Below are 26108 nucleotides of genomic sequence, written 5' to 3'. Positions count from 1 at the left end.
TCTGGGATGCGGATGCATCTGGTAGTGCAGATCCGACGCTTGCACATGGACCAGAGTTATCTAACTAGACAGTTTAATTAAATATCAACTTTGCAGTATTTTACATATGAAGTAATTTATTTTTCAGCGCAAAAGATATTCCAAGGACACAAAGTGTATGTTCTTTCCTGATGTCAAAGCTGGTGTCAGAATTGTGGGACGAGGGCCTTCAATCACTGACAGTTCTGCTACCAAGTCCTGGGAGAGTTGTGGAGACAGCTTTTTGGACACTCCTGTGATAAAGGTGGGTAATGTACACAGACTATATGATCTAGAAGCAGTCTGAACTACTGTACCTCATGTTGTCATTCCAATTAATTCTGAGTTGCTCATATTGTTTCAAACATATCATTGTGGATTTATTTTAGAACCTAAGTTCATCTGGGAACAAATGGCGAGCTGTACGACGACTGGCACAGTCACCGGCACAAGGTATTGTAAACAATAGTTGAATAGTCAACAATACGGTTGGGAGATATTATTATTCTTGGTCTATCGCCGATTGACAGCCATCTTCGATGGTGACGACATCGGGATGTGACAGACGATCGTTTAGCCTATTTTAAGTTGACTGGCGTCCCTATCTGCTTTAGCCTATTTCAATAAATATGTACAGAATGACACAGGAATGGATGCTCAAAAGTTTTTAAAAGGTTTTTCTTTATTTTTACTATTTTCTACATTGCAGAATAATAGTGAAGACATCAAAACTATGAAATAACACATATGGAATCTTGTAGTAAACATTTTTTTTTTATCAAATCAAAATGTTTTATATTTGAAATTCTTCAAAGTAGCCACCCTGCCTTGATGACAGCTTTGCACACTCTTGGCATTCTCTGAACCTGCTTCATGAGGAATGCTTTTCCAATAGTGTTGAAGAGTTCCCGAATATGCTGAGCACTTGTTGGCTGATTTTCCTTCACTCCAACTCATCCCAAACCACCTTAATTGGGTTGAGTTTGGGTGATGGTGGAGGCCAGGTCATCTGATGCTGCACTCCATCACTCTCTATAAACTGCGTGTACAAAACATTTCCATGTCATAGACTGACCAGGTGAATTTTGGTGATCGCTATGATCCCTTATTGATGTCACTTGTTAAATCTGAAGTGGTGGAGACAGGTTAAAGAAGGATTTTTAGGCCTTGAGACAATTGAGACATGGATTGTGTCTATGTGCCATTTAGAGGGTGAATGGGCAAGACAAAATATTCAAGTGCCTTTGAACGGGGTATGGTAGTAGGTGCAGGGGCACCGGTTTGTGTCAAGAACTACAACGCTGCTGGGTTTTTCACGGTCAACAGTTTCCCGTGTATCATAAATGATCCACCACCCGAAGGACATCCAGCCAACTTGACACAACTGTGAGAAGCATTGGAGTCAACATCTCAAAGTTTGAATATCCTAAAAACAAGGTAGCCAAACTAATGATTAGCAAGAACAAACAATATCAATAGCCTATTGAAAAATCAAATGACAAGTTTAATCAATTTAAGTTTATTAAGAAGGAAATGGTCCGTGCAGGGCGGAAAAATTCCTCCATGCCAGGTTGAAAACCAAATGGCCAAATCCTCCTACAAAACCTATCATAAAAGCTTTAAGACAAGGTAAAGTAATGAACAATAGCTTATTTCCCAAATATTGTAATAGCATAAGGTGTCCAAAAGTTGCCACTTTCAAAAAGAACAAGAATGAAAGAGTCTATAGGCATAGGCTTTTCTCAATCACAGTTTTATGAGAGATCCAGAGATTAAACAATGTTAAGAGAGGCGGATTACTCAAATAAAGCAAATATTATCCAGTTCTGAAGACGGTAGACTTTTAGCTTTTATCCAGCCCATGATTTGTAACCTTGCCTAACTCACTACGGCAAGGCAATGCGTTCCTCATCGGAGACGGACACGCACAAACTTGTTTCATGCTGAAGCTCCACCAGAAAGGAATATTAGAAAAGATTTCCCTGCCTTACCAGAAAGGAATATTAGAAAATATTTGCCTGCACTTAGCCTCTGTCCAGGGTTTCAACAACATTCTCTTTTTTCATGATTTGTCTAGTTGTAGAATGCAATTTCACACTACAGCCCAACAGTGGTTAAGCTGAGTTTAAAATAACAAAAATATTTGGTTGGCCAATAGGGGGCGATACCATTGCATATCAATGTTTTATGAGTACCTAATCACAATAGAACAACAATGCTTCATGATGTTTACTTGTCATTTGTGTCTGTGTCTACTGATAACTAACTTGTCAAATACGTTCTACTATACTGATTTAAAATACCTATTGGAAGGTTCTATAAGTGCCTGATGCAAAACTATACGAATGAATCTTCATCCGTCATTGACAATCCATTATTACTGAAAATGCTTTATTATTATCTATGAACATCCATTAAAACTTTGTATCGCATGAGACTGACTGTCTTTGTCCTTGTCCACCCGTGTGTCCAGTGCAGTGCAGTGGTCTGCGGTTTGATGAGGACCCAGTGCACATCGCCTGGAGCTCCAGTGAGAGTGAGCTGTCTGACAGTGAGCCCCAAGGCCAGCAGCCTCCTCCAACTCCCCCCAGCAACATTGTAGCTCAGGTGCACCGCGGGCCGCGGAGACCAGGAACCCCCATCCAGTCCTACAGCCGAGCCCAGCGCATGCTCAGCACTGAAACAGGTACTTGAGACGGGTGCAATGTTTAGTGCTCTGTTTGCATTCAGCTTGCATTGTATGACACAATCTGTGGTTGGTATTTTGATTTCAATATGTATTGGTCTTTAAATGGCATTCAGAGAATATTCATCAATGCCTCCTCATCAGTGCAAAAACTGCAGTCGAAAAGGTTTAATTACGAATTGAATATACTGTAGGGATGGGGGAAAAATCGATTGGATGGTTCGACAGCTGGGTTCACCATGGGACTCCATAGGCCAGCATAGCTGACCTAAATTGGAGATAAAGAAAAAAAGAGTAACCTTGTAATATAAATGCTTCTTTCAGATCTTGGAATGTCTTCAAACCATTACTATCCATGATATCGGCAAGGGTACGGATACCTCATTTGGCCATTGGGGCAATATGAAAGGCCGTCCTTCTGATTGCAATGTGTTATTGTTAAATATAGAAGTCATGGCATGCCATTTTGTTTCCTAGTTGCATAGTTTTTCAATTTTGCGCCTAATAGAAATTGTGTGAGAAATTATAGGGCCAAAGCACAAAGATTTTAAATGCAACCACATGTTAAACTTTGGAGACCACGATTTAGAAAGGAGCTATTTTTTTTCTCAATCTCAACTTGTAAAGCGTGCCTCCCTTTCGCCATTCGGATGCATAGGCTATAGCCAGCCTCCCGTTGACAATCAACGCGTCACCCACCACTTTACAACTTGAGTTTGAGGCAGCATAATTGTTTGAAACCTGAACATTTTACTTTAAATCCAATAATGAGGCATTTCTTACCTTGTTTCAAAGTAGCCTTTTGAAAATCCATCCATAGAAACGTGGAGGCAATTTTTTATAGAGACTTCCTCATGCCATTAAACAGCATTTCTCTCCTGTTTATATTAGTTTTCCAATCAACTTTAGTTCGTTGTCCAGAAGCCAAAGGCACAATCCTAGTCCTATTAGCAACCCATGCTAGTTGTTGCTATTAGATTCCCACTCTTTCTAAGTTTATCACTCTTTCTAAGTTTCTAACGGAGATTTTCATCTGTCACATATGGAACCGCTTGCATTAGGTGCGCAGTTTAGAACTGTTTTCTGCGAATTGCATTTTGGCAAATGTTTAAAAATTACGTTTTATTAGCTGCTTCAATACAGGAGTTACATGTTCAATAATGGGCGATAGCCTTTATTGTGGAGCAGCGGTCTAAGGCACTGCATCTCCGTGCAAGAGGCGTTACTACAGTCCCTGGTTCGTTTCCAGGCTGTATCACATCCGGCTGTTATTGCGAGTTCCAAAGGGCAGCGCACAATTGGCCCAGCGTCGTCCGGGTTTGCCCTGGGTAGGCCGTCATTGTAAATAATACATTTTTCTTAACTGACTTGCCTAGTTAAATAAAGGTTATATAAAAAAAAAAATTATTTTCTGTTGGTCACGTCATTTTACTGGTATGATTTTTTTTTTTTTTCCTTTGTTGACCAGTTAACGAGGGTCAGTTAGTCGGCAGCAAAATTGACCGAAATGTGCATCCCTATCTCTTACCTTTCCATATACATTTTGAAAACGCACTGTGGATTTTATCCCAAGATCCGGAAGGGTGAGACATGGGAAGCACTGAGCTCACAAAATTAAACCGAGGCAATATATTCATTTTCACAATAGAAATTCTTCTGGTTAGAGCGACTGGGATGTTATTCCATCTACTGAGGTCTGATTGAATTTATTTGAGTAGGTTACGGTAATTTCTGTTAATGTTAATGCATTCAATATATTATTACAGTATTAGTATACGTTTTTTTGCGGAGCGCATAACCTAGGCTACACATTTGAGAAAAGTTTTGGTTTATTTCATTCCATTTACTCGTTTTCAATTTATTTATTGTCTATTTGTTTGGAGCGCTTCTGTCAATCTTAAGGACACACACCTGATTACGCATAGAAGTAGGTCTAGGCTACCTGGCCTGTGTGCAAATGTAGGCCTATAAATGTGCTGATTTGGGGATCTGATACTATTTCTGAATGTCTTAAGTCACAATCACTGTTAAGCTTCTCAGATAAAACATTTCTTTGCCTCAAACAGCAAGTGAAAGTCTGTTTTTACATCCTTGAGAACGACAAGTTCCTAAACGTAGCTTATTTGAAAAATCTTTCCAATTTTCTCCGTTTCGATAACTACTCAGCATGAAAGGGGAAAAAATGTCATGCTCTGATCCGGTGGAAACGTAATAAAATAGGCCTACCTGATTACTTCTTATCCCTTGCGCAAATAGCCTACAACTCTGTCTGTCCGGAGATCACTGGCTGATGAAACTGAGGGTCCAAAATATTTTATACAATGTTGCAAGTTTGCTAGCACAGCCTTTGGGTTGGACCAAGTTAATAGTTGATACAATGTTTCAAGTTCCTTGTATATACAGTGGGGCAAAAAAGTATTTAGTCAGCCACCAATTGTGCAAGTTCTCCCACTTAAAAATATGAGAGAGGCCTGTAATTTTCATCATAGGTACACTTCAACTATGACAGACAAAATGAGAAAAAAAATTCCAGAAAATCACATTGTAGGATTTTTAATGAATTTATTTGCAAATTATGGTGGAAAATAAGTATTTGGTCAATAACAAAAGTTTATCTCAATACTTTGTTATATACCCTTTGTTGGCAATGACAGAGGTCAAACGTTTAAACAGTATTGAAAAACCAATCTGTGGCTTTTTCCCAAATACCACGGTATACGGTATACCACCCAAGTCTACCAGTTTGTACAAATGGTTCTCTGTTCTATGTGCGTCGTTTTGGAGCGGATGGGTTTCTTGGAGCATTGCTATGTCAATATGGGTTCTTGCTAGAATATCAAGACAGCTGGAACATTTGATAGGACTATTAAGGCCTTTCTAATATCACTAGAGAATAGCTAGTATTGCCATTGTGTTCCTAATGTTTGCTATATTATAATAATAATAATAATAATAAAACATTAAATAATTAACCAATTCAGACCTTTACAGTTGTTGTCAGAAAATGGAAACAAAAAGATGAGCGATATGCAAGTCTAATGAATAAACAGACAAAAATATGATAGCTGTAGAAGCAATAGCACTTAATTTATTATCTGCATTTATTATTAGCAATATGATTTGAATGACCTTTAAACATAAATGTGGCCTCCCTTTAAAAAAAAAAAAATGAACAAAGAAAGAAGGTATGTGTGAAAAGAAGTATATCCTCGAGATTGTATATAATAGTTCACCATTGCCTGTAGGGCACGTCCTCCCTGGAAGATACATTCAGTATCCTATATTGGACTGGCCATCTCTCCTTGTCAGTAGCAAAAAATCAATCTAAAACAATTTGTAGGGGAATAGCTACCAACTTATATTGCCATATTTAGTCAGCCCAAATGGATTCAATGCGCTGTAGCCACACTCCATCACTGTCTAAATGGCCTGGATCATAGGCAATATCATTTTAACTAGTTCAATGGTAAGTAATAATTCTAATATTGTTCCTTGTACCCTAACATGAGGGGGTGTCCTCATTGTCTTATACTGTGGGCAACATCAGGGCAGCGGTCCGCAATGTTAATCAGTGGCATGGGACCCAACTTCTGACCGAACAGTTCATAGAAATGACTGGTCATGAAGCAAACTCTAGTATTTCTCATCCTATAGCTTGTTCTCCATCTTCTTCTTTAATGTTTTAAATGGTGAGCCAACATGTTTTGGGCACTTATCTCAAACTCGTTTCTCATGGCTCTCTTTTCACTCTTCAGCAGACAGTGATAAATATGTTTGGAACATTAAATCTCAGTAAATTCGCAGTATCGAATCACAATACATATAGAGTCGTGATGCATACAATTGCAATACATATTGAATCGGTATCTAAGTATCGTGATATCATATTGTGATGTCCCCATCAATTAACAACCCTAATATTCTGTGTATGTTCATTATGTTATATGATACAAGTAACTGTCCAGTGTTTCCAGATCTCTTTCCAAATWTTTTAAATTATTTATGTTTCAAAGCAGCTTTTCTGTGTTTGAATGGTGTGGGCCCAACCCAACAACAGAATGTTGTCGGCGTATACCGGTAATTACAAATATTAATGTGAGAAGACCGCTGATTAGCCAGCTAAGCCTCCTCAGGAGGATGACATGTTCTATGAGGAAATGGCAAGCATTTTTGAAGCGGCCTGTTTGAAGCGGCCTGTTTGCTTAGACCACGTACGAACGAGTATAGGAAAGAGTCAACTACATCATTTGGGTATGAGTTAACAGAAAATTAACTTTTAAAAGTGAGATTTTCACTGGACACTTGTAAAAATATATATTTGTTTTTAGATGAGCTTCCGACGATAGACACGGATAGCGATGTGGATGTGGATGAGGCTGAAGATGATCAGGGAAAGAAGGAGGACGGTGTGGGGGAGATCTCTGACTGTGAGTCGGAGCSCTGCGCTCGGGAACCGAAAGAATCATCACCTAAACCTACAACTGTGAGTAAACTAGAGGTTTACTCACACTTTACCAATACCAACACTTTACCAATACCAATACATCTAGAAATACTAAACAAAAATTATAATCTTTATTGAAATAAATAAAAACTCAGACATTTCACATTGCTTAAGACAAATATACTATTGCTAAAATACTGGACACAAACAATACTTTACGATCTACAAAAATGTACAGAGGCAAATTAACAGCTATGGCATTATAAGAGTTTCAGCCATGTTGAATGACACTAGGTGGTGCTATGCACCTTACAGTGCATTGTTTTGTTCCCTCTGCCTTTATATGACAGTGCTGTGTTTACGATTGTCTACCCCCAGTTTAATCTAACCTCCCTTCACTCAGTATGAGCGTAAAGGTAAATATATGCACGTGTATAGCAACATGTCAATAGCGTCATGGTGGTTTCCCATAACACCTGTCAGTCAGTATGTCCGCAGGGCCACATGGTTTGCCCATTAGGCTACACCTGATACAAATCTGGAATATGCCCTTCCCACTCATCTCATGACGCATGTCAACACAACACTATGTAATATACATTTAAGGAAACATGACTTCACATATATACATTTGAATGCAACATTACTATTTTATAGCACTATCTGAACATCAACAAGGTCTAGTTAGTTATATTTTTATGATATACCTTTTTAGATATTCTACCACTAGGTGGAGTATTCAAAAACAAACTGACAGAATAGGTCTGGCAGGCCAATACCAACACAGTACAATGCAGTGCACTTTCCTCTGTAGCTCAGTTGGTAGAGCATGGCGCTTACTATGCCAGGATAGTGGGTTCGATTTCCAGGACCATCTGTACGTAAAATGTATGCATGCACTACTAAGTTGCTTTGAATAACATTATGAACATCTGCTCTTTCCATGACATAGACTGACAAGGTTAAAGCTATGATCTCTTATTTATGTCACTGGTTAAATCCAGGATTTTTAAGCCTTGAGACAATTGAGATATGGATTGTGTATGTGTGCCATTCAGAGGTTGAATGGACAAGACAAAATATTTAAGAGCCTTTGAACGGGGTATGATATCAGGTGCCAGGCGCACCGGTTTAAGTGTGTCAAGAACCACAACGGTGCTGGGTTTTTCATGCTCCACAATTTCCCGTGTGTATCAAGACTGGTCCACCACCCTAAGGACTTCCAGCCAACTTGACTCATGTGGGAACTGTGGGAAGCATTGGAGCATCCCTGTGGAAAGCTTTCTTTCKACACCTTGTAGAGTCCCTGCCCTTACGAATTGAGGCTGTTCTGAGGGCAAAAGGGGGTGCGATTCAATATAAGGAACATGTTTCTAATGTTTTGTACACTCAGTGGTGTATATTATAAGTTCAGGTCATGTTCTAAATTGTTACAGTTCATAAGTTGACCCCAAGTGGTGTTGCTGAATGGAGCACTGTCTATGTGGGGAGAGAGTAGGGCACGTTCCAAAACGGCCAGCAGCCACTTAACCAATGTCCATGTATCAATAAACTCAAATCTATTTCAGGTAATATACACATGTTTAACCAAATGTTTATGGAAGGTAGAATTTTTTGGGCCTCTAAAGTTGTCTATATTTAATTGTGGCAAGGGGGCTTTTTTTTTGTGCTGCCTGACCTAGGTTATGTTATTTACATCATGAGATACAAACAGCCTATTAGATGACACATTATATTTTGCATTCAACATTATTAATGTTTGACATAAGTCAATCTATTATATTTTATGGCGGAAATATGTTTATCTTTAGCCTACCTGCTCACATGTAGTGATTGAACAGGGGAAGAAGGGTGCCTTTATGTCATGTGTTGTACAGTGGAGGCTTGCATTATGTCAGTCTTCGGAAGTCATTCAGCGGTGTTTGTTAAAGGTTGGCCAGGCACCTTGAGAATGTACAAGGAGTGGTGTTCTGTTCACTCCGATGTTTTCCAAAGTTCTAGAATATTCTACTATGTGGCTTTGGGATTGTTCAACTAGCGGCCAACCTGTGGTCTGTACTGGTCCCCGCCCACCATGACATTTGATTGATCAATTAAGTCATCGTTTGGTTAAAGCAGAGAAGGTAAGGATGGAAATAATAGACTCTGACCCTCTTGACGACTAGAGTTGTATTAAAACTTCTTCTTAATAGGGGGCGCTATTTTCACTTTGGGGAAAAATCGTGCCCAAATTAAACGGCCTCGTACTCTGTTCTAGATCATACAATATGCATATTATTATTACYWTTGGATAGAAAACACTCWGAAGTTTCTAAAACTGTTTGAATTATATCTGTGAGTAAAACAGAACTCATTTGGCAGCAAACTTCCAAACAGGAAGTGAAAATTCTGAAAATGGGGCTCTGTGTCAGGGCCTGCCTATTCAACTGGCTAATATTTATGGATCTGTATGCACTTCATACGCCTTCCACTAGATGTCAACAGGCAGTAGAATGTTGAATGGGGTGTCTAGCTTGATGTGAGACCGAATGAGAGCTTTTGGAGTGACAGGTCCGCTCTATTGGCAGTGTTCAACTGCGCACCAGGGAACTTCACATTGTCTTCTGAAATGCGTTAGGTATACACGACGAAATGCTCCGGCTCGGATTTTATTGGATACATATGAGAAAAACATCAAGTTGGATTTTCAACCGCGTTTGACCAGTTTATTCGACGTTTATTGGGACTTTTGGAATTTTTCGTTCTATGCGCTAAGAGTTCTTGGACATGTGCCCTCCACATGGCTAGCCAAAGTTGCTAATTCGACAGAAGAAATGGACATTCTAAAACAAAACAACGATTTATTCTGGAACTAGGACTCCTTGCACAACATTCTGATGGAAGATCATCAAAAGTAAGAGAATATTTATGATGTTATTTCGTATTTTTGTGGTTTATGTTGGCTCCAACAAGGCGGAGAATTGTTGGGAGCTGTCTCACAATATTGCATGCTGTACGTTGTACTAAAGTAATTTTTTTTAAATCTAACACAGCGTTTGCATTAAGAACCAGTGTATCTTTCATTTGGTGTACAACATGTATTTTTAAGTAAAGTTTATGATGAGTGTTTTGGTTAGATTACGTGACTGTCCAAAATTTCTCCGGACAATTTGGTGCATTATGGCTACGTATTCACAATGTAAAACCACGATTTGTACCTCTAAATATTCACATTTTCGAACAAAACATAAATGTATTGTATAACACGATGTTATAAGACTGTCATCTGATGAAGTTGTTCAAGGTTAGTGATTAATTTTATCTCTATTTGTGGGTTTTGTGAAAGCTACCTTTGCGATGGAAACATGGTGAAAACATGGCGTTRTGTGTTTGGCTATTGTGGTGAGCTAATATAAATATATATTGTGTTTTCGCTGTAAAACATTTTAAAAATCGGAAATGATGGCTGGATTCACAAGATGTTTATCTTTCATTTGCTGTATTGGACTTGTGATTTCATGAAATTATATTATATGATATCCCTGTCGCGTAAGGCTATGCTAGTCAGCTTTTTTGATGAGGATGATCCCGGATCCGGGATGGGTAGTCCAGAAAGGTTATTAATTAACCACATCTACATGTACATACTACCTCAATCAGCCTGACTAACCGGTGTCTGTATGTAGCCTCGCTACTTTTATAGCCTCGCTACTGTATATAGCCTGTCTTTTTACTGTTGTTTTATTTCTTTACTTACCTATTGTTCACCTAATACCTGTTTTGCACTATTGGTTAGAGCCTGTAAGTAAGCATTTCACTGTAAGGTCTACTACCTACACCTGTTGTATTCCCGCGCACGTGACAAATAAACTTAGATTATATTTGATTTATTCACACTAACAAATCTGTGTAAAAGYCTGAGTAATAAGCATAAATGTAAAATATAAGTAAATCCAAATTAAACCAGGGCTTCAAAGAATAGAAAAAGCTATACTGAATTTAGGACAAACCTGAGAATAACCTGTGCTATAACTCGATAACTCAAACCTTCAAGCAAATCTCCCATTGACATCGACACCCGATCTTAAGAAAAACATTCAACTTTTAATGTTTCACATGTTAGGTGGATTCAGCTTTATGAGATAATCTCTTGGTTTCTGTGAGGCCTCTGACCACAAGCCTCCAGTTCAGGGTGGTTAGATAGGTAACCTTTAACTCCCAGAATGCTGATAGCAGCTGTGAAAGAGGGAAATGGCTGCACGGTCTGTGGGGGTGATGATTATCTGACTACATGCGTGAGGCTTCCTCAAGAACATAGCCTCGACTGCATTACAACTAACAGAGAACTCCTTCAGAGGCACATTCTAACTTGTCAAGACAACACATACATACAATGCAACTCCAACCCAGTGTGCATACAGCAAACAATCTCAAGCAACAGTATTCCTTTTAAAGTGACTATGCATATATGATGAACAGAGAGTAGCAGCAGCGTAAAAAGAGGGGTTTGAGGGGGCCACACAATGCAAATAGTCCAGGTAGCCATTTGATTACCTGTTCAGGAGTCTTATGGCTTGGGGCTGAAAACTGTTGAGAAGCCTTTTTGTCCCAGACTTGGCACTCCGGTACCGCTTGCCATGCGGTAGTAGAGAGAACAGTCTATGACTGGGGTGGCTGGGGTCTTTGACAGTGTTTTTGGGCCTTCCTCTGACACCGCCTTGTGTAGAGGTCCTGGATGGCAGGCAGCTTAGCCCCAGTGATGTACTGGGCCGTACGCACTACCCTCTGTAGTGCCTTGCGGTCAGAGGCCGAGCAATTGCCGTACCAGGCAGTGATGCAACCAGTCAGGATGCTCTCGATGTTGCAGCTGTAGAACCTTTTGAGGATCTCAGGACCCATGCCAAATCTTTTTAATTTCCTGAGGGGGAATGGGCTTTGTCGTGCCCTCTTCACGATTGTCTTGGTGTGTTTGGACCATTGTAGTTTGTTGTTGATGTGGACACCAAGGAACTTGAAGCTCTCAACCTGATCCACTACAGCCCCGTCGATGAGAATGGGGGCGTGCTCGGTCCTCCTTTTCCTGTAGTCCACAATCATCTCCTTACTCTTGGTTACGTTGAGGGATAAGTTGTTATTCTGGCACCACCCGGCCAGGTCTCTGACCTCCTCCCTATAGGCTGTCTCGTTGTTGTCGGTGATCCGGCCTACCAATGTTGTGTCGTCTRCAAACTTAATGATGGTGTTGGACTCGTGCCTGGCCATGCAGTTGTGGGTGAACAGGGAGTACAGGAGGGGACTGACCAYGCACCCCTGGGGAGCTCCAGTGTTGAGGATCAGTGTGGCAGATGTGTTGCTACCTACCCTCACCACCTGGGGGCGGCCCGTCAGGAAGTCTAGGATCCAGTTGTAGAGGTAGGTGTTTAGTCCCAGGACCCTTAGCTTAGTGATGAGCTTTTGAGGGTACTATGGTGTTGAACGCTGAGCTGTAGTCAATGAATAGCATTCTCACATACGTGTTCCTTTTGTCCAGGTGGGAAAGGGCAGTGTGGAGTGCAATAGAGATTGCATCATCTGTGGATCTGTTTGGGCGGTATGCAAATTGGAGTGGGTCTAGGGTTTCTGGGATAATGGTGTTGATGTGAGCCATTGCCAACCTTTCAAAGCTCTTCATGGCTACGGACGTGAGTGCTACGTGTCTGTATTCATTTAGGCAGGTTGCCTTTGTGTTCTTGGGAACATGGACTATGTTGGTCTCCTTGAAACATGTTGGTATTACAGACTCGGACATGGACATGTTGAAAATGTCAGTGAAGACACCTGCCAGTTGGTCAGCACATGCCCGGAGCACACGTCCTGGTAATCCGTCTGGCCCTGCAGCCTTGTGTATGTTGACCTGTTTAAAGGTCTTGCTCACGTCGGCTACAGAGAGCGTGATCACAAAGTTTTCCGGAACAGCTGATGCTCTCATGCATGCCTCAGTGTTGCTTGCCTCGAAGCCTGGTAGGCTCGTGTCACTGGGCAGCTCGTGACTGTGCTTCCCTTTGTAGTCTGTATTAGTTTGCAAGCCCTGACACATAAGATAATTGTCGGAGCCGGTGTAGTATGATTCAATCTTAGCCCTGTATTGACGCTTTGCCTGTTTGATGGTTCGTCGCAGGGCATAGCAGGATTTCTTGTAAGCTTCCGGGTTAGAGTCCCGCACCTTGAAAGCGGCAGCTCTACCCTTTAGCTCAGTGCGAATGTTGCCTGTAATCCATGGCTTCTGGTTGGGGTATGTACAGTCGTGGCCAAAAGTTTTGAGAATGACAAAAATATTAATTTCCACAAAGTTTGCTGCTTCAGTGTCTTTCGATATTTTTGTCAAATGTTACTATGGAATACTGAAGTATAATTACAAGCATTTCATAAGTGTCAAAGGGTTTTATTGACAATTACATGAAGTTCATGCAAAGAGTCAATATTTGCAGTGTTCACCCTTCTTTTTCAAGACCTCTGCAATCCGCCCTGGCATGCTGTCAATTAACTTCTGGGCCACATCTGACTGATGGCAGCCCATTCATGCATAATCAATGCTTGGAGTTTGTCAGAATTGGTGGGGTTTTGTTTGTCCACCCGCCTCTTGTGGATTGACCACAAGTTCTCAATGGGATTAAGTTTTGGGGAGTTTCCTGGCCATGGACCCAACATATCGTTGTTTTGTTCCCCGAGCCACTTAGGTATCACTTTTGCCTTATGGCAAGGTGCTCCATAATGCTGGAAAAGGCATTGTTCGTCACCAAACTGTTCCTGGATGGTTGGGAGAAGTTGCTCTCGGAGGATATGTTGGTACCATTCTTTATTCATGGCTGTGTTCTTAGGCAAAATTGTGAGTGAGCCCACTCCCTTGGCTGAGAAGCAACCCCACACATGAATGGTCTCAGGATGCTTTACTGTTGGCATGACACAGGACTGAYGGTAGCGCTCACCTTGYYTTCDCYRGACAAGCTTTTTTCTGGATGCCCCAAACAATCAGAAAGGGGATTCATCAGAGAAAATGACTTTACCCCAGTCCTCAGCAGTCCAATCCCTGTACCTTTTTGCAAAATATCAGTCGGTCAATGATGTTTTTCCTGGAGAGAAGTGGCTTCTTTGCTGCCCTTCTTGACAACAGGCCATCCTCAAAGTCTTCGCCTCACTGTTCGTGCAGATGCACTCACCTGCCTGCTGCCATTCCTGAGCAAGCTCTGTACTGGTGGTGCCCCGATCCCGCAGCTGAATCAACTTTATGAGACGGTCCTGGCACTTGAGGGACTTTCTTGGGCGCCCTGAAGCCTTCTTCACAACAGTTGAACCGCTCTCCTTGAAGTTCTTGATGATCTAATAAATGGTTGATTTAGGTGCAATCTTTCCGGCAGAAATATCCTTGCCTGTGAAACCCTTTTTGTGCAAAGTAATGATGATGGCACGTGTTTCATTGCAGGTAACCATGATTGACAGAGGAAGAAAAATGATTCCAAGCATCACCCTCCTTTTGACGCTTCCAGTCTGTTATTTGAACTCAACCAGCATGACAGAGTGATCTCCAGCCTTGTCCTCGTCAACACTCACACCTGTGTTAACGGTAGAATCACTGACATGATGTCAGCTGGTCCTTTTGTGGCAGGGCTGAAATGCAGTGGAAATGTTTTTTGGGGGATTCAGTTAATTTGCATGGCAAATAGGGATTTTGCAATTAATTGCAATTCATCTGATCACTCTTCATAACATTCTGAAGTATATGCAAATTGCCATCATACAAACTGAGGCAGCAGACTTTGTGAAAATGTATATTTGTGTCATTCTTAAAACATTTGACCACGACTGTACGTACAGTCACTGTGGGGACGACGTCCTCGATGCACTTATTGATGAAGCCAGTGACTGATGTGGTGTACTCCTCAATGCCATCGGAAGAATCCCAGAACATGTTCCAGTCTGTGATAGCAAAACAGTCCTGTAGTTTAGCATCTGCTTCATCTGACCACTTTTTTTATAGGCCGAGTCACTGGTGCTTCCTGCTTTAATTTTTGCTTGTAAGCAGGAATCAGGAGGATAGAGTTGTGGTCGGATTTACCAAATGGAGGGCGAGGGAGAGCTTTGTACGCGTCTCTGTGTGTGGAGTACAGGTGATCTAGATTTTTTTTCTCCCTCTGGTTGCACATTTAACATGTTGATAGAAATTTGGTAGAACTGATTTAAGTTTCCCTGCATTGAAGTCTCCGGCCGCTAGGAGCGCCGCCTCTGGGTGAGTTTTTCCTGTTTGCTTATTTCCTTATACAGCTGACTGAGTGCGGTCTTAGTGCCAGCGTCTGTCTATGGTGGTAAATAAACAGCCAGAATAATAACTACTCTTGACATGAATGGATGCAGATTTAACGAAGGCAATCATTTAGAAACTACACTGAACAAAAATATTAACACTACATTTTMAAGGATTTGACTGAGTTACAGTTTATATAAGGAAATTGTAATTTTTTWATTTTAATTTTACCTTTATTTAACCAGGCAAGTCAGTTAAGAACCAATTCTTATTTTCAATGACGGCCTAGGAACAGTGGGTTAACCTGTCTAGGACTGCCCACATTCCACTGAAAAGGCAGCGCGCGAAATTCAAAAAATATTTTTTAGAAATATTTAACTTTCACACATTAACAAGTCCAATACAGCAAATGAAAGATAAACATCTTGTGAATYCAGCCAACATGTCMGATTTTTWAAAATGTTTTACAGCGAAAACACCACGTATATTTATGTTAGCTCACCACCAAATAMAAAAAAGCACAGACATTTCTTTCACAGCACAGGTATCTTGTACAAAACCGACCAAATAGAGATAGAATTAGTCACTAACCAAGAAACAACTTCATCAGATGACAGTCTTATAAYATGTTATACAATAAATCTATGTTTTGTTTGAAAAATTTGCATATTTCAGGTATAAATCATAGTTTTACATTGCAGCTACAATCACAAATAGCACCGAAGCAGCTAGAACAATTACAGAGACCAATGTGAAATACCTAAATACTCATCATAAAACATTTATGAAAAATACATGGTGTACAGCAAATTAAAGATAAACATCTTGTGAATCCAGCCAATATTTCAGATTTKTTAAGTGTTTTACAGCGAAAACACAATATAGCATTATATTAGCTTACCACAATAGCCAAAAACACAACCCATTTATCAGCAGCAAAAGTTAGCGATCGCAAAAAAACAGCAAAAGATATATAATTTTTCACTAACCTTGACAAGCTTCATCAGATGACAGTCCTATAACATCAGGTTATACAATACACTTATGTTTTGTTCGAAAATGTGCATTTTTAGAGCTGAAATCCGTGGTTATACATTGTGAAAACGTATCAACTTTTTCCCAGAATCTCCGGATATATTTCTGACACTCACCTATTCTGACCAAATAACTCATCATAAACTTTACTAAAAAATACATGTTGTACAGCAAATGAAAGATACACTAGTTCTTAATGCAATCGCCGTGTTAGAATTCTAAAAATAACTTTAGTACGACATACAGCTTACGTTATAGCGAGACAGCGCCCAAAATCAGGGCGGAAAATAATACTAAACATTTTCGACAGAAATACAAAATAACATCATAAATGGTTCCTACTTTTACTGAGCTTCCATCAGAATCTTGTACAAGGGGTCCTTTGTCCAGAACAATCGTTGTTTGGTTTTAGAATGTCCTTTTTTCCTGTCGAATTAGCAACCAAAGCTAGCCAAGTGGCGCGAAGCTGTCCATCTCCACCAAACGCAGAGAACGGAACACGCCAAAACCCCCGATAAACTTTCAATAATCTGATAAAACTATATTGAAAAAACATACTTTACGATGATATTATCACATTTATCAAATAAAATCAAAGCCGGAGATATTAGCCGTCTATAACGAAAGCTTTTCAGAAGSCAATSCWGAKKTCCTTCCCGCGCCTTGCTGAACAAAGGAAATTTGGGGTCATGTCATTCCAAGAGCTCTCKTTTGACCTCAGATCAAGCTATWCACCCCATTTCACCTCTCACTGCCTGTTGACATCTAGTGGAAGGCATATGAAGTGCATGTATATCCATAGATTTCAAGCAAATGAATAGGAAGGCCCTGGAACAGAGCCTCGATTTCAGATTTTTCACTTCCTTACAGGAAGTTTGCTGCAAAATGAGTTCTGTTTTACTCACAGATATAATTCAAACGGTTTTAGAAACTTGAGTGTTTTATATCCAATAGTAATAATAATATGCATATTGTACGAGCAAGAATTGAGTACGAGGCAGTATAATTTGGGAACGATTTTTTACAAAGTGAAAACAGCGCCCCCCTATCCCAAAGAAGTTAACTGCCTTGTTCAGGGGCAGAACAACATATTTTTACCTTGTCTGCTCGGGGATTTGATCTTGCCTTCGCCGAAGGCGACTGGGGATGCTGTCCTTCTATTTATTTTAAATTGACTGATAGGTACACTAGTGGTTAGAGCGCTGGACTAGTAACCGAAAGGTTGCAAGATCAAATCCCCGAGCAGACAAGGTAAAAATATGTTGTTCTGCCCCTGAACAAGGCAGTTAACCCACTGTTCCTAGGCCGTCATTGAAAAAAGCAAATGAATTACTTAAAAATCATACAATGTGATTTTCTGGATTTTAGATTCCGTCTCTCACAGTTGAAGTGTACCTATGATAAAAAATTACAGACCTCTACATGCTTTGTAAGTAGGAAACACTGCCGATTTTGCAGGTTATCAAATACTCCCCACTGTATATAGATATTCCATCAAAAATCAACCGTTTCCAGCTACAATAGTCATTTACAACATTAACAATGTCTACACTGTATTTCTGATCAATTTGATGTCATTTTAATGTACAAAAAATGTGCTTTTCTTTCAAAAACAAGACATTTCTAAGTGACCCCAAACTTTTGAATGGTAGTGTACATTGGAGGCAGCTTATGGTAGAGAAATTAATTTTAAATTCTCTGGTAACAGCTCTGATGGACATTCCTGCAGTCAGCATGCCAATTGCACACTCCCTCAACTTGAGACACCAGTGGCATTGTGTTGTGACAATTGTGGCATTTTATTGTCCTCAGCACAAGGTGCAACTGTGTAATGATCCACATTTGAGAGAAATAAGGTTTTTGTGCGTATGGATTATTTCTGGGATGTCAGCTCATGAAACATGGGACAAACACTTCACATGTTGCGTTTATATTTTTGTTCAGTGTAAAAGCTAGTGTTTCCCTATCCTATTCTGATCAGTGGCTATCCATTTCCCTTTCCTTTGACTACAGTTTGGGTCAGAAGGGAAAGAGTTAGTACTTCCCACTCGCAAAGGATGAGGTGGTTACTATCAATAGTAAATCAAACTGGATCTGACAGGAAATGGACTTTGAGGTCTCAATCCAAAAGGAGGGATTTATTGTTCCGTATAAAGCTGAAACAAAACACATGGCTCGGCTGACTCACTTTATCTGTGTTTTCCAGCGTAGTACTCATTTCATTTTTATTATTGATCTAGAACTGTGTGGTGGGTAGCGAGGAAGAGGAGCATGCGTACTGATGGTTTATTTCAAGAGTACATGAGGATAGCCAGCTAGCCACTTCCCAGATGAAGGCAGATCCACACCCAAGCTCAAGCTAAACCTCCAAAGCCAAGACCTGGGTTTAATATTATTTGAAGGATTTTTCAAATAGGTGTGATTGATTGAGTGGAATAGAAAAGTCTCCAAAAGTACAAACTCCGCCCACCTGTGTTGACAGTCCAGGCACTGGCAGGCTAAAGTGATCACTCAAACTATTTGAATGATTTCCAATAGTATTTGAACCCAGGTTTGCCTCGGATGTCAGCAGCCAACAGGGTTAATAACCTGCACCCCATCTGCGCCGTGCCATCATGGTTGTAAACTAGCCTTTTACTACTGTTGGTTCAGCAACAACATGTCAGCTAGGAGGCAGGACCTCGCCCTCATAGGCTGAGAGAGAGCTGTGTGAGCTCTGTATTTACTTACAATGCATCCAGTGCCGTGCAGGCAGGGTGAGTGAACACATTTTTGAGCACGGGCCAGGAACATCGTGTTCCTGCTCTCTAGCTAGTTAGTGTGACATCTGCTGGCACTCCGCCTAGCAGGGTCAAGTTGAATCAAATAAGAGAGCACGCTGCTCGGCTGCTGCGTAGGCTGGGGTGGTGTGGGTGGCTAACAGGGAAAGGGGGCTGGTATGCTGGTCTTGTCTGCACATGACAGGGTGGAGAGTGTTTTGGATTTCTCTACATGGGAACTGATATCCTCAGGTGTGCTGTGTGTGTGCCCAATGAGACAGAGCGTTCTGTTATTGTTAGTGTAACGGCTTGTTCCTTTGTGCCCACTCTTAATGGTTCCACATGTGTACCTTAATCCTCATTGATGACAGTTTTTAAGAAGGGTTTTTGATCATATTGTACAGAACACATGACACGTGCTGATATGCCACATATTAGCACCCAAGTGTTGGAACTAAGATGAAAACATACTCCTTTGAATGAAGGAAAATACTTCTGCCAAAGTATGACCTTTTGGAATTAACATATTGCACTGATATCATGTTATGTGTAAAGCTCATAATAATAGACTAATCATCCCCAGGTGACAGACACGGACATCTCAGACTACCTGTCTGATGGAGAGGGAGAGAGCCATGACACCCTAAGCCAGAACAGACTGGAGGCTGGGGTTGTGGCTGAGTGTCCTCTGCATACTGGGGCTGGGGAAGGGGAGGGCAGCAGAAGGTCAGTCAGTGACTGGGTCAGGTCCGCTCAGGCAGCGCTGCAGACGCCCCAGAAACAGGCCGACAGGAACTCCAAGACCCCAGAAGACTCCAGCAAAAAGAAAAGGACGTTTCAAAGGTTCGACTACTAAAGAAAAAATATTTTTAAGAAGCATTTATGATCTCATAATAGGTTCGATCAGGGGTAGGCAACCCTGTTCCTGGAGTGTACTGCAGGATTGTGTTCCAACTAGGCACCACACACGACCAACTGAGCTAATTGATCAGTTCTGTGATTGCCTAAATTCAACACACCTGGTCTTCCAGGTCGGGTAAATCAAAAACATTAAGTCTCTGCTACATTCCAGGACCAGGGTTGCTTACCTCTGGGTTAGCTCTTGGATAATGAGAAGCAATGCGAGGGAAATAATCATCATGATCATCGCGAGTCACATACACACACACACACATACCGTCTGCGGATGTTTCCAGGGCGATGCTGCTGATCAAAGGGCCACCTGGGTGACGACATGTGGGTGCCAAATGTCACTGTCATAGTTAAGACCCTCGGATAAGACAATCTTTCTCCACAGAGTACCATAACAAACTACTGCTTTGTGATTCCTTTGTATTTCTACAGTTGATCAAATAGAATTGTATTTGTCAAATGCGCCGAGTACAACTGGCGTAGACTTTACCGTGAAAGGCTTGCTTACGAGCCCTTCCCAACAATGCAGAGTTTAAAGATAAGAATAAAGTGGTAACACAGAGAATAAAATAAAATACACAAGAATGGAGGTATACACAGGGAGTACCAGTACCAGATCAATGTGTATGAGGTTCGAGGTAGATAAGTACATGAAGGCAGGGTAAAGTGACTATGCGTCAGGATAGATATTATTACTATTATTATTAAGAGTAAAATAAAGAACAGAGCAGCAGAAGCAAAGTATGAGTATTAGCGTGTGTGTGTGTCTGGTGTCAATCTGCATGCGTGTGTTGTGTGTATGTAGTGTGTGTGGGAGTGTCAATGTATTGTGTGGTTTGTACTCTGAACAAAAATATAAACGCAAAAATGTCAAAGATTTTACTGAGTTACAGTTCATATAAGGAAATCAGTCAATTGAAATAAATATATTAGGCCCTGATCTATGGATTTCATATGGCTGGGAATATAGAAATGGATCTGTTGGTCACAGATACCGTTTTTAAAAAGGTAGGTGTGGATCAGAAAACCAGTCAGTATCTGGTGTGACCACCATTTGCCTCATGCAGCGCGACACATCTTCTTCGCATAGAGTTGATCAGGCTGTAGATTGCGGCCTTGTGGAATGTTGTCCCATTGTGGCCTGGTGGAATGTTGTCCTACTTCTCTTCAATGGCAGTGTGAAGTTGCTGGATATTGGCGGGAACTGGAACACTGTTGTACACGTCGATCCATAGTGTCCCAAACACGGAGGAACTGAGACGTTTTCAGCTTCCTGGAATTGTGTACAGATCCTTGAGACATGGGGCTGTGCATTATCATGCTACAACATGATGTGATGGCGGCTGATGAAGTGCTCGACAATGTGCCTCAGGATCTCATCACAGTATCTCTGTGCATTCAAATTGCCATCGATAAAATGCAATTGTGTTCGTTGTATGTAGCTTATACCTGTCCATACCATAACCCCACCGCCACAATGGGGCACTCTTAACAACGTTGGCATCAGAAAAAAACGCTTGCCCGTACGTCTGCCGTATGCCCGGTACAGTTGAAACCGGGATTCATCCGTGAAGAGCTCACTTTTCCAGTGTGCCAGTGGCCATCGAAGGTGAGCATTTGCCCACTGAAGTCGGTTACGACACCGAACTGTGGTCAGGTCAAGACCCTGGTGAGGACGACGAGCACGCAGTTGAGTTTCCCTGAGATGGTTTCTAACAGTTTGTGCAGAAATTATTCAGTTGTACACAGTGGTGTAAAGTACTTAAGTAAAAATACTTTAAAGTACTACTAAGTACTATGTTTTTTGGGAATCTGTACTTCACTATTTATATTTTGGACAACTTTTACTTCACTACATTTCTAAATAAAATGATGCACTTTTTACTCCATACATTTTCCCTCACACCCAAAAGTACTTGTTACATTTTGAATGCTTAGCAGGACAGGAAAATTGTGAAATTCTCACACTTATCAACATCCCTGGTCATCTCTACTGCCTCTGATCTGGCTGACTCACTATACACACATGCTTCGTTTGTAAGTTATGTCTGAGTGTTCCCCTGGCTTTGTGTAAATAAAATCGGGGTTACTTAATATAAGGAATTTGAAATCATTTCTACTTTTAATTTTGATCCATAGGTATGTTTAAAACCAAATAATTTTAGACTTTCACTCATGTAGTATTTTGCTGAGTGAGAGAATTTTTGTTCTCTCTGTGTGTGTGTGTACAGTGCATTCAAAGTATTCAGACCCCTTGTTTTTTCCCACATTTTGTTACGTTACAGCCTTATTTTAAAATTGATTGATTTTTTCCCCCCCCCATCAATCGACACACAATATCCCATAATGACAAAGCAAAAACAGTTTAGAAATGTTTGCAAAAAAAAAAAAAAAAGTATCACATTTACAGTTTTCAGACCCTTTACTCAGTACTTTACTTTGTTGAAGCACCTTTGGCAGTGATTACAGCCTCGGGGTCTTATTAGGTAGCTCTGGAGCAGGTTTTCATCTAGGATCTCTCTGTACTTTTCTCTGTTTATTTTCCCCTCGATCCTGACTAGTCTCCCAGTCCCTGCCGCTGAAAAACATCCCCACAGCCAGATGCTGCCACCATGCTTCACCGTATAGATGTTGCCAGGTTTCCTCCAGATGTGACTCTTGGCATTCAGGCCAGAGTTCAATCTTGGTTTCATCAGACCAGAGAATCTTGTTTCTCATGGTCTGAGAGTCTTTTAGGAGCATTTTGGCAAACTCCAAGCAGGCTGTCAAGGGCCTTTTGCTGAGGAGTGGCTTCTATCTGGCCACTCTACCATAAAGGCCTGATTGGTAGAGTGCTGCAGAGATGGTTGTCCTTCTGAAGGTTCTCCCATCTCCGCAGAGGAGCTCTGTCAGAATGACCATCGGTTATTGGTCACCTCCCTGATCAAGGCCCTTCTCCCCCGATTGCTCAGTTTGGCCGGGCGGCCAGCTCGAGGAAGGATCTTGTTGATTTCAAACTTCTTCCCTTTAAGAATGATGAAGGCCACTGTGTTCTTGGGGACCTTCAATGCTATAGAAATGTTTAGGTAACCTTCCCCAGATTTGTGCCTTGACACAATCCTGTCTCGTAGCTCTACGGACAATTCCTTCGACCTCATGGCTTAGTTTTTGCTCTGACATGCACTGTCAACTGTGGGACCTTTATATTGATAGGTGTGTGCCTTTCCAAATCATATCCAATCAATTGAATTTACCACGGGTGGACTCAAATCAAGTTGTAGAAACATCTCAAGGATGATCAATGGAAACAGGATCCACCTGAGCTCAATTTCAAGTCTCATAGCAAAGGGTCTGAATACTTATCTAAATAAGGTATTTCTGTTCTATTTTTTATTCCCAAAAATTATTTTAGTCGTTTTAGAATAAGCCTGTAAAGTAACAAAATGTGGAAAAAGTCAAGGGGTCTGAAAACTTTCCAAATGCACTGTATACTGAACAAAAATATGAACGCTACACGTAAAGTGTTAGCCTCATGTTTCATGAGCTGAAATAAAAGATCCCAGTAATGTTCCATACGCACAAATGTTTTCTCTCATTGTGGATAGATTTGTTTACATCCCTGTTTAGTAAGCATTTCTCCTTTGCCAATGTAATCCATCCATCTGCCAGGTGTGGCATATCAAGAAGCTGATTTAAACAGCATAGTCATTACACAGGGGCACCTTGTGCTGGGGACTCTAAAATGTGCAGTTTTGTCACACAACACAATGCCACAGATGTCTCAAGGGAGTGTGCAATTGGCATGCTGACTGCAGAAATGTTGCCAGAGATTTGAATGCAAATAACTCTACCATAAGCCGCTCCAAAGTGGTTTTAGAGAATTTGGCAGTACGTTCAACCGGCCTCGAGAATTTGGCAGTACGTTCATCCGGATTCGAGAATTTGGCAGTACCTTCAACTGCAGACCACGTGTAACCACTCCAGCCCAGGACTTACACATCCGGCTTCTTCACTTACGGGACTGTCTCAGACCAGCCACCCGGACAGTTGATGATACTGAGTATTTCTGTCTGTAATAAAGCCCTTTTGGGGGGGAAAACTCATTCTGATTGTCTGCGCTCATGCCCAGTCGTGAAATCCATAGATTAGGGCCWAATTTTTTCCTATTGACTGTTTTATCTTATATGAACTGTAAAATCGTTGAAATTGTTCCATGTTGCGTTTTTATGTTTTTGTTCAGTGTATATATATGGTCTAGTGAGTGTGCGAAATTTCAGTGGAAGATAGTCAGTGCAGGTCGTTTGGGTGACATTTAATTGACTCTTTAGCAGTCTTATGGCTTGGGGGTAGAAGCTGTCTCAGAGGCTGTTGGTCTGAGAACCAATGCTCTGGTACCATTTGCCTGATGGTAGCAATCTATGGCTTGGGTGCACTGCACAGTTGGATGCACAGCACAGAATAATGTTCACTTATTATAAATCGATTTAAAGTAGCTTAGCCTGTATTGAGCGCTATTTATACAGTATTCTTGAGGATATTGACGTTGTGTGTGTGTGTTTGCTACAGTGGCGGCATGGCGGAGCGACTGAACCGACTCCAGTGCAGACAGAGGTCAGCCATCAGCTTCTGGAGGCACCAGTCCATCTCTCACACTACTACTACAGCCACAGGTAATACAGACAACAAAAAAACGCACAAGTCCGTGTTTGACACCACTGTAGTAGGGCTGGCAGTTGCCAGGGACCTCACGATACAATAGATGTGATATTATCACGATACTTTGGTGCCGGTACGATATATATTGCGATTCTCACGATCCGATATGTATTCCGTTTCGACACTGCAAATGTTGCTCACCGTATGTCTGCTGCAGAGGGACAAGAGAGAGCCATGAGAACTAGTTTTGATCGCAAAACAAAATTGTCTATATTTAAAAAGATGGAGAAGAAGCTATGAAGGAAAAATACTGGACCTTTGGTAAAGATACAACTAACTAGCGCAAAAATAGTAATGCGATGGTCAAAACGATACGATATCAAAATGTCAAAAATAATATCCTGATTTGTTACTGTATTGATTGTTTTCTCTCCCCATCACTACACTATAGGCACAGGTATTAGGCTACAGAGTTTTTTATTTGACATGTAAAACTGAGAAACAGCAACAGACATGTAGAAGTAACCATGTGCTCTGTGAATATAGAAACCCAGCAGGGCTTATGAAAGGATCCCTAGTCACCGTTACCACACATTCCTACGTACGCTAAGTATTCTCCGTTAATGGTTCAACATTAACTTTGATTTGATGCGTTCTCTGAGATAGAAGTCAATCTCTCAGGCAGGCGTGATTTTTCTGCTCAGATCTGTGGTCACGTGAAGACTGGAGCTGGAGCGTGTGGAGGAAATGCTGGTTGCTCGTTGATAATTGTGACAGCAGTGAATTTGTTTGGTCGGGGCCAGTATGTAGGTGACAGGAAGCACTCTGCTTACTGACTTATGTTTTCTTTCCATGGTACTACCAAAGCACGAGTCTACCCTCATTGTCATTGGCTCCTAGATAATTAGGTTAAACCACTATTTTAATGTGACAGTTGATCGTGGAAAAAACAACCAAAAAAACGTCTACCTTTTCCAACTCCCGTTCAGTCAGTAGGTCAGTTAGATGGCTTGATTGTCTTTCATCAGAGTGCGAGAAGAACTTGTAGAAGATAGTGTTAAGGAGAAGAAATTTGCTCTAACTTGGCCTCATTTGACATGTAGTGTGAGTATTTGGCCCTCGTCCTGGATCATAACAATGTTCTGTGTGCTATACTGCATACCTGTGTTGGCACTTTTGTTTGTTGACTTTCTCACCTTGATTTACGAGCACCTGCACTTAAACAATAACACCGGCAGTTATTACAACACAACTAGCTTCACCTATTATTAGTGCTGAGCGATTAACAACTAAAACTTAACTTTAATTATTTGAAATCCATTAATTAAAAAAAAAAGATATATATATTGTGTGCTCATTACG

General features: G+C 41.0%; 1 protein-coding gene across 1 annotated transcript in view; it reads left to right on the top strand.

The window, feature by feature from the left end:
- Positions 1-26108, top strand: part of spidr (scaffold protein involved in DNA repair) — a 72860-nt gene that overhangs the window by 487 nt on the left and 46265 nt on the right. Inside the window, exons 2-7 of the mRNA XM_024009690.2 lie at positions 128-283; positions 408-471; positions 2492-2704; positions 7033-7187; positions 19783-20042; positions 24657-24760. Of these exons, the coding sequence (XP_023865458.1) occupies positions 128-283; positions 408-471; positions 2492-2704; positions 7033-7187; positions 19783-20042; positions 24657-24760 (952 nt within the window). The remainder of the gene's footprint in view (positions 1-127; positions 284-407; positions 472-2491; positions 2705-7032; positions 7188-19782; positions 20043-24656; positions 24761-26108) is intronic.

Source organism: Salvelinus sp. IW2-2015, linkage group LG19, assembly GCF_002910315.2.
Source record: "Salvelinus sp. IW2-2015 linkage group LG19, ASM291031v2, whole genome shotgun sequence".
NCBI classification, from domain to species: Eukaryota; Metazoa; Chordata; class Actinopteri; order Salmoniformes; family Salmonidae; genus Salvelinus; species Salvelinus sp. IW2-2015.
This window is presented reverse-complemented; position numbering and strand designations above follow the sequence as displayed.